Source organism: Borostomias antarcticus (genome assembly GCF_949987555.1).
Source record: "Borostomias antarcticus genome assembly, chromosome: 15".
Classification (NCBI taxonomy): Eukaryota; Metazoa; Chordata; class Actinopteri; order Stomiiformes; family Stomiidae; genus Borostomias; species Borostomias antarcticus.
Genome location: NC_140248.1, coordinates 22,910,464 through 22,920,463, shown reverse-complemented (window position 1 = coordinate 22,920,463; position 10,000 = coordinate 22,910,464). Strand labels below are relative to the sequence as shown.

The following is a 10,000-nucleotide window of genomic DNA, read 5'->3' as shown; positions in this document are numbered from 1 at the left end:
ACACACAGGCAGGCACACAAACACATACACACACAATCAGACAAGTAGACACACACATACAGTACACCATGGCAGTCAGGCAGACACACACAGATAGACACAGATATACACACACACACACACACACAGCTGCTCCGTACAGGTGAGACTCCCCGTTCGCCTTGCCACCAGTCCGGGCGACCGTCGCCCAGGTTACCAGACCTCTCACCATTCCACTCAGAGAAACCCCTGGAACCCTGGAACGGCAGGAGAACAGGTCTGGACCGAGTTACGGTTCTGTAACGTCTTAACACCTACCAGGGGGGTCCATCTTCCTCCAGTACACACCGACGCGATCACAGAGTACCACCGCTTACCCCAACGCCACATCTTGTCACACAGTTTGTACTGAGGAACCTTGAGCTCGATGCGTTTCCTGATGCGATTCCCGACAGGAGAAGGATGCTAAACGTTGGCTAGTCCGTTGCCATGGCTACCCCCCCCCCACCCCCCTCCATGGTTGTGCAACGCTGAGATTAGACAGGCTGGAAACAGGCACCTTCGAAACAAACGTTCCCAGATGGGCTTTGATGAGGCCCAGCTGCCCCGAATCTGTGTGATCACGCAGGGAGGGGAGTACAGCACTCTTTACAGTAGCCGGCACACACACACACACACACACACACGCACACACACGATGATATTGAGATCATATTCCACATACTGTAGCAGTTGGTGAGCAGGCATGGGGGGTGTTCTACAGGGAGAACGCTCCTGCTGGGAGAGTAAACACAGCGTTCAGGAACGTTGAGGGACACAAACAACAACACGCAAACAAACAGAAGAAGGATTCTGAAAGGACCTGTTTTCTTAAATCCCCCGCAGGTAGATACTAGGGATGTTCTAGGGTTATTAATGGACTCCGCCTCCAGCCCCTGTGGTCCAGTCAGCTGGAGGATAGACTCCGCCTCCTCCCCTGTAGTCCAGTCAGCTGGAGTATAGACTCCGCCTCCATCCCCTGTAGTCCAGTCAGCTGGAGGATAGACTCCGCCTCCAACCCCTGTAGTCCAGTCAGCTGGAGTATAGACTCCGCCTCCATCCCCTGTAGTCCAGTCAGCTGGAGTATAGACTCCGCCTCCATCCCCTGTAGTCCAGTCAGCTGGAGGATAGACTCCGCCTCCACCCCCTGTAGTCCAGTCAGCTGGAGTATAGACTCCGCCTCCACCCCCTGTGGTCCAGTCAGCTGGAGGATAGACTCCGCCTCCACCCCCTGTGGTCCAGTCAGCTGGAGTATAGACTCCGCCTCCAGCCCCTGTGGTCCAGTCAGCTGGAGTATAGACTCCGCCTCCACCCCCTGTAGTCCAGTCAGCTGGAGTATAGACTCCGCCTCCAGCCCCTGTCATGAGTCAGTCTCTAAACGCTGCGCTCAACTAGAGACTGAAGACGTTCGTTCAGGTTTTGTTGCTAAAAGTGGGTGGAAACAATTTGAGAGATTGAAAAAAACCTGCATTGCAGAACCAATCCAGCGTCTTTAGGGTGGTCCTTCCTAACGGGGCGGTGAATGTTTTGTTTTGATTCTCCACTCCAGTTTGATTGGACATCATTTCCGGTAAGGTGGGTCTTTCACCCCATTGGAGATGTAGTGGCTCTGATTGGTAGCGTCGGTTTTCAGCGCTGTTCTGGTGAAGATCTTCGATGGGGATGTCTCCAAACTTCCGGAGGAGAAGATGTCCAATGTCTGTTATCACGAAACTAGCCTGAACTCCTCCTCCTCCTCCTCCTCCTCCTCCTCCTCCTCCTCCTCCTCCTCCTCCTCCTCCTCCTCCTCCTGTAGTCCAACCAGACAGAGCCTCCTCCTCCTCCTCCTCCTCCTGTAGTCCAACCAGACAGAGCCTCCTCCTCCTCCTCCCCCTCCTCCTCCTCCTCCTCCTCCTGTAGTCCAACCAGACAGAGCCGACTCCTCCTCCTCCTCCCTAGGCCTCTCAGCCTTGCCCTGATCATAACAATCCATTCACTTTCTTCCTCCTCCTGGCTTCCCCATTCAGCTTTAATGGAGTCAACTGAGCCGTTAATGTTTGTGTGTGTGTGTGTGTGTGTGTGCGTGTGTGTGTGTGTGTGTGTGTGTGAGAGAGAGTGCGTGTGTGTGTGCGCGTGAATGCATGCGAGTGTGTGTGCGTGCATGCGTATGAGTGTGTGTGTGTGCGTGTGTGCGTGAGTGCGTGTGTGTGTGTGAGAGTGGGTGTTGAGGTCTGTTTGTGTTCGCTGTCCCCGCTTGCTCTTTGATGAGTTCACTCTGGAGCAGCTCTCGGTCCCAAGGCCATTGTTGAGAGTGTCAGAAACTCCAACACACATTTGCTTCCCATCTGTCTGTCGCCTCACAGCACACAGCCTTCAAAGCAGCCGGACGCTAGCGTGTGGACCCAGTAATTGTGGTGCCGTTATTTGTGTGTGTGTGTGTGTGTTTTCCCCGGTCGACTATTTACTCACTCTTTTCCTCTTTGGGTACGCCTATCATTGTTTAGTTTGAATCACAACAAGCCGCTCACGGTGACGCCAAGCCCTGTAATTTCAGCAACTGGTGCTCTTCTCTGTGGCGTGTGGGAGGCTACGATGTCTCCGCACGGCGAGGAGAAGACAGTGCTTACTCTGACGATAGTACCATCGGGACCCGGAGAGTCTGGTCTGGCCGCCCCACCTCTCCTGTTTGGGCTTTTTTCCCCCTGCGAGTCTCGCTGTCTCCAGCTGCTGTTTACGCTGCACTATTTAGTCTGACTCACGGTTTAGAAGATTGAGATGGGAGTGACAGTTCCATCCAGACACGGGTCGAAATACCGTTTGAAATACAATACTTAACTTTCATTGTTTACTTCCATTGCTTTGTGCTTGATTGCTTTTGTCTGGTACAATGGAGCCAATGGGCGTTTTTCTCCAAATATAATTGATCTGAACTCAACGTGAACCTGTCCTGACCCTGCAGGATGACTCAGGCCAACGCGGATGTTGATTATAAGCATGTCGGTATTATTCCCACCCAGGTTTTAAACCTCGTTGACCTCTTGTGTTTGTCTCTGCGACCCTCCAGGTGCTCAGCTCGTCCAAGTCCGCCCCCAAGCCCAACACCCTCTCCATGACCCTCAGCACCGTGGAGGGCACCGCCCCGGGCTCCGTCATCGGCTCGGTCCGCTCGCACGAGCAGTCCGAGCCCCCGCTGCTGGAGGGTCAGGTGACCTACCTGGTGGTGGGAGGGACGGACCGCGACGGCAGGTTCATGGTGGACCGTCTGACGGGCGATGTGTACCTGGCGGGCGAGCTGGACTACGAGGCGGGCTCCCGCTACGCGCTACTCGTCGAGGTGTCCGACTTCTCCCGGGCGTTTCCCAGCAGCCACCTGGTGCACCTGGACGTCTACGTGCAGGACAGCAACGACCACGCCCCGCAGTTCACCGAGGACCCCGTCACCATCGTGATCCCGGAGAACACGGAGCCCGGCGCGTCCGTCTACACCTTCCAGGCCTCGGACAAGGTGGGAGGAGCCTCCGTCCGTATCACCGCGCCGCCCTCTCTCTCAGCGGGGAAACGCATGCTTATTCACACCGCCTATGACACGCCTATAATAGGCGCCTGACCACAGATGGTCAGGCACTCACCACGAAACTAAATCATTTCACGACCTTGTTACTGCGAGCGTCAAGTCTGGGGGCTTTGGGGAGTGTGACTCACTTCTCTGAATGGAGACCAGAATGTGGGAGATGTACTGAAAGATGTATTGCATGTTGTTGCTCCTGTTCCATGCAAATCATCATTATCATTGAATCGTGATATTTTATTATGTGAGCAAGGCTCTGTCATGACAAAATGTGTCCGGTTTGCTAAATAGTATCCGGGTAAAAAGTCTGATTGTCTAATAATTTGACCTTTTTTTGTTGCTAGCTCGCTAGCTAACTTGTTACTGATGTCAGTAAACGTAACTCCACGTTATGAATGTTAGCTGCTTGGTCTAGCTGGTTCGTAACGTTCGTGGATGCGATTTCAGATGTATTTTTCACTCAAATTTATTACAAATGTCAATATTATATGTATATGTCTAAATACGTCTATAGAGTTGGATATCTCATCCACAGACATTAGCCAGACCAGCTAGACCAAGCAGCTAACATCCGTGGATTTATGTTTAGTCACATCAGTGACAAGTTAGCTAGCGAGCTAGCAACAAAAAAAGGGTCACGTTATTAAACAATCAGACATTATTTATCAACCCAGAGCCATTTGGCCTGAGAGCTCCATTGTAAAATCATGGATCACTCCTGCATAAATAAAGAAGCCAGAAATGAAAGTTTGACTGACGCCCGCATGTCACTGTGCCCCTCAGGACGGCAGCGGGCCTAACAGCGAGGTGCACTACTCCATCCAACACCGCTGGCCCGACACCCCCGACCTCTTGACCCTTGACCCCACCACCGGGGTCCTGACCCTGGGCCAGCGGCTGGACCATGAGGCCACACCCTCCCTCTTCCTGGTGGTGCGGGCGTCGGACTCGGCCGTGGACCCGGCGCAGCGGAGGTGGGCGGCGGTGACGGCGCGGCTGTTCGTGACGGACGACAACGACAACGCCCCGGTCTTCAGCTCGCCCACCGGGGTCAGCGTCATGGAGGACCAGCCCATTGGGTGGGTGACTCGCCAGTCTGTCTCTGACCCCTGACCCCTGACCCTTACCATAACTCTAACCATGTCTGTCCCTGACCCTTCTCAACACCGTCTCTAACCCTGACCCTGCTCAACACTTCCTCTAACCCTGACCCTAACTATAACCCTGCCTGTCTCTAACCCTGACCCTTCTCAACACCGTCTCTAACCCTGACCCTGCTCAACACTTCCTCTAACCCTGACCCTGCTCAACACCGTCTCTAACCCTGACCCTGCTCAACACCGTCTCTAACCCTGACCCTGCTCAACACCGTCTCTAACCCTGACCCTGCTCAACACCGTCTCTAACCCTGACCCTTCTCAACACTTCCTCTAACCCTGACCCTGCTCAACACTTCCTCTAACCCTGACCCTGCTCAACACCGTCTCTAACCCTGACCCTGCTCAACACCGTCTCTAACCCTGACCCTGCTCAACACCGTCTCTAACCCTGACCCTTCTCAACACTTCCTCTAACCCTGACCCTGCTCAACACTTCCTCTAACCCTGACCCTGCTCAACACCGTCTCTAACCCTGACCCTTCTCAACACCGTCTCTAACCCTGACCCTGCTCAACACCGTCTCTAACCCTGACCCTGCTCAACACCGTCTCTTACCCTGACCCTGCTCAACACCGTCTCTAACCCTGACCCTGCTCAACACCGTCTCTAACCCTGACCCTTCTCAACACTTCCTCTAACCCTGACCCTGCTCAACACTTCCTCTAACCCTGACCCTGCTCAACACTTCCTCTAACCCTGACCCTGCTCAACACCGTCTCTAACCCTGACCCTTCTCAACACCGTCTCTAACCCTGACCCTGCTCAACACCGTCTCTAACCCTGACCCTGCTCAACACCGTCTCTAACCCTGACCCTTCTCAACACTTCCTCTAACCCTGACCCTGCTCAACACCGTCTCTAACCCTGACCCTGCTCAACACTTCCTCTAACCCTGACCCTGCTCAACACCGTCTCTAACCCTGACCCTGCTCAACACCGTCTCTAACCCTGACCCTGCTCAACACCGTCTCTAACCCTGACCCTTCTCAACACATCCTCTAACCCTGACCCTGCTCAACACCGTCTCTAACCCTGACCCTTCTCAACACTTCCTCTAACCCTGACCCTGCTCAACACCGTCTCTAACCCTGACCCTGCTCAACACTTCCTCTAACCCTGACCCTGCTCAACACCGTCTCTAACCCTGACCCTGCTCAACACCGTCTCTAACCCTGACCCTTCTCAACACTTCCTCTAACCCTGACCCTGCTCAACACCGTCTCTAACCCTGACCCTTCTCAACACTTCCTCTAACCCTGACCCTGCTCAACACCGTCTCTAACCCTGACCCTGCTCAACACTTCCTCTAACCCTGACCCTGCTCAACACCGTCTCTAACCCTGACCCTTCTCAACACTTCCTCTAACCCTGACCCTGCTCAACACCGTCTCTAACCCTGACCCTGCTCAACACTTCCTCTAACCCTGACCCTGCTCAACACCGTCTCTAACCCTGACCCTTCTCAACACCGTCTCTAACCCTGACCCTTCTCAACACCGTCTCTAACCCTGACCCTGCTCAACACCGTCTCTAACCCTGACCCTGCTCAACACCGTCTCTAACCCTGACCCTGCTCAACACCGTCTCCAACCCTGATCCTGCTCAACACTTCCTCTAACCCTGACCCTGCTCAACACTTCCTCTAACCCTGACCCTTCTCAACACTTCCTCTAACCCTGACCCTGCTCAACACCGTCTCTAACCCTGACCCTGCTCAACACCATCTCTAACCCTGACCCTTCTCAACACTTCCTCTAACCCTGACCCTGCTCAACACCGTCTCTAACCCTGACCCTGCTCAACACCGTCTCTAACCCTGACCCTTCTCAACACTTCCTCTAACGCTGACCCTGCTCAACACCGTCTCTAACCCTGACCCTGCTCAACACCGTCTCTAACCCTGACCCTGCTCAACACCGTCTCTAACCCTGACCCTGCTCAACACCGTCTCTAACCCTGACCCTGCTCAACACCATCTCTAACCCTGACCCTTCTCAACACCGTCTCTAACCCTGACCCTTCTCAACACCGTCTCTAACCCTGACCCTGCTCAACACTTCCTCTAACCCTGACCCTTCTCAACACCGTCTCTAACCCTGACCCTTCTCAACACTTCCTCTAACCCTGACCCTGCTCAACACTTCCTCTAACCCTGACCCTGCTCAACACCGTCTCTAACCCTGACCCTGCTCAACACCGTCTCTAACCCTGACCCTGCTCAACACTTCCTCTAACCCTGACCCTGCTCAACACCGTCTCTAACCCTGACCCTTCTCAACACCGTCTCTAACCCTGACTCTGCTCAACACTTCCTCTAACCCTGACCCTGCTCAACACCGTCTCTAACCCTGACCCTGCTCAACACCGTCTCTAACCCTGACCCTGCTCAACACTTCCTCTAACCCTGACCCTTCTCAACACCGTCTCTAACCCTGACCCTGCTCAACACCGTCTCTAACCCTGACCCTGCTCAACACTTCCTCTAACCCTGACCCTTCTCAACACCGTCTCTAACCCTGACCCTGCTCAACACTTCCTCTAACCCTGACCCTTCTCAACACCGTCTCTAACCCTGACCCTGCTCAACACCGTCTCTAACCCTGACCCTGCTCAACACCGTCTCTAACCCTGACCCTTCTCAACACCGTCTCTAACCCTGACCCTTCTCAACACCGTCTCTAACCCTGACCCTGCTCAACACCGCCTCTAACCCTGACCCTTCTCAACACCGTCTCTAACCCTGACCCTGCTCAACACCGTCTCTAACCCTGACCCTGCTCAACACCGTCTCTAACCCTGACCCTGCTCAACACCGTCTCTAACCCTGACCCTTCTCAACACCGCCTCTAACCCTGACCCTGCTCAACACTTCCTCTAACCCTGACCCTGCTCAACACTTCCTCTAACCCTGACCCTGCTCAACACCGTCTCTAACCCTGACCCTGCTCAACACTTCCTCTAACCCTGACCCTGCTCAACACTTCCTCTAACCCTGACCCTGCTCAACACTGCCTCTAACCCTGACCCTTCTCAACACCGTCTCTAACCCTGACCCTGCTCAACACCGTCTCTAACCCTGACCCTGCTCAACACCGTCTCTAACCCTGACCCTGCTCAACACCGTCTCTAACCCTAACCCTGCTCAACACCGTCTCTAACCCTGACCCTAACTATAACCCTGCCTGTCTCTAACCCTGACCCTAATCCTAACCCTTCTCAACACTAATGGCTGGTTGTCTCTAACCTGAGCTGCCATCTGTGATGCTTATTCCTTATTCTACTTTGTAATTATTCTGCTCTACACCCTTGTACTGTCACTACTTTGTGTGTTCATACTGTGCTACTGTATTACTGTAATTGTTGTCTTCATGTTGGTACACTGTCATTGTTGTCAGCGTTCTGTTACTGTTTTGTTTTTGTTTGTTTATTGTATTTTTCTCTCTCTGCCTCGGAATTACAGTTGTTTGTAAGCAGGGAACATCTGTAAGAGAGACCTGGTCTCAGTATGTTCTGTCTAAATAAAGGCTTCTGTCTATCTATCTATCTATCTATCTATCTATCTATCTATCTATCTATCTATCTATCTATCTATCTATCTATCTAGCTAGCTATCTGTCTATCTGTCTATCTGTCTATCTGTCTATCTATCTATCTATCTGTCTATCTGTCTATCTATCTATCTATCTATCTGTCTATCTATCTATCTATCTATCTATCTATCTATCTATCTGTCTATCTGTCTATCTATCTATCTATCTATCTATCTATCTATCTATCGTTTGTCTGTCTGTCTGTCTGTCTGTCTGTCTGTCTGTCTGTCTGTCCGTCTGTCCGTCTATCTATCTATCTATCTATCTATCTATCTATCTATCTATCTATCTATCTATCTATCTATCTATCTATCTATCTATCTATCTATCTATCTATCTAACCCTAACGCTAACCCGTCTCAACACTAATAGCTGTCTGTGTCTAACCCAGACCCTACAGTACCTCTGACCCTATACATGGGGTGTCCAGGGGGCTGGCCAAGGCAACGCTGGACCACTCCATTAGCCCCACAGCTAGCTCTCATCCCAGCTCATGTGGGTTGTGTTGTGGTTGCCAGGTTTGTCGTGGTGTACGTGATGGCTCGCGACGAGGACGAAGGGGAGAACGGGAGGGTGTCGTACCGGATCCAGTCAGGAAACGGAGCCGGTCGCTTCAGTCTCAACCCCAACACCGGTAAGACCCAGGCCAGGGCACAGTACCGTAATCTCCATAATATCACAACCCCAACACCGGTAAGACCCAGGCCAGGGCACAGTACCGTAATCTCCATAATACCACAACCCCAACACCGGTAAGACCCAGGCCAGGGCACAGTACCGTAATCTCCATAATATCACAACCCAACACCGGTAAGACCCAGGCAAGGGCACAGTACCGTAATCTCCATAATATCTCAACCCCAACACCGGTAAGACCCAGCCCAGGGCACAGTACCGTAATCTCCATAATATCACAACCCCAACACCGGTAAGACCCAGGCCATGGCACAGTACCGTAATCTCCATAATATCTCAACCCAACACCGGTATGACCCAGGCCATGGCACAGTACCGTAATCTCCATAATATCACAACCCAACACCGGTAAGACCCAGGCAAGGGCACAGTACCGTAATCTCCATAATATCTCAACCCCAACACCGGTAAGACCCAGCCCAGGGCACAGTACCGTAATCTCCATAATATCACAACCCCAACACCGGTAAGACCCAGCCCAGGGCACAGTACCGTAATCTCCATAATATCACAACCCAACACCGGTAAGACCCAGGCCAGGGCACAGTACCGTAATCTCCATAATATCACAACCCAACACCGGTAAGACCCAGGCAAGGGCACAGTACCGTAATCTCCATAATATCACAACCCAACACCGGTAAGACCCAGCCCAGGGCACAGTACCGTAATCTCCATAATATCACAACCCAACACCGGTAAGACCCAGGCCATGGCACAGTACCGTAATCTCCATAATATCACAACCCAACACCGGTATGACCCAGGTCAGGGCACAGTACCGTAATCTCCATAATATCACAACCCCAACACCGGTAAGACCCAGGCCAGGGCACAGTACCGTAATCTCCATAATATCACAACCCCAACACCAGTAAGACCCAGGTCAGGGCACAGTACCGTAATCTCCATAATATCACAACCCCAACACCGGTAAGACCCAGGCCAGGGCACAGTACCGTAATCTCCATAATATCACAACCCCAACA

At 52.7% G+C, this 10,000-nt stretch overlaps 1 protein-coding gene across 1 annotated transcript in view; it reads left to right on the top strand.

Annotated features, from left to right (window-relative positions):
- The window catches only part of dchs1b (dachsous cadherin-related 1b), a gene marked incomplete at both ends in the record, with an annotated part of 64,284 nt that overhangs the window by 31,479 nt on the left and 22,805 nt on the right, over window positions 1–10,000 (top strand). The window contains 3 exons of the mRNA XM_084450392.1: window positions 3,062–3,502; window positions 4,349–4,644; window positions 8,834–8,949. Of these exons, the coding sequence (XP_084306518.1) occupies window positions 3,062–3,502; window positions 4,349–4,644; window positions 8,834–8,949 (853 nt within the window). The remainder of the gene's footprint in view (window positions 1–3,061; window positions 3,503–4,348; window positions 4,645–8,833; window positions 8,950–10,000) is intronic.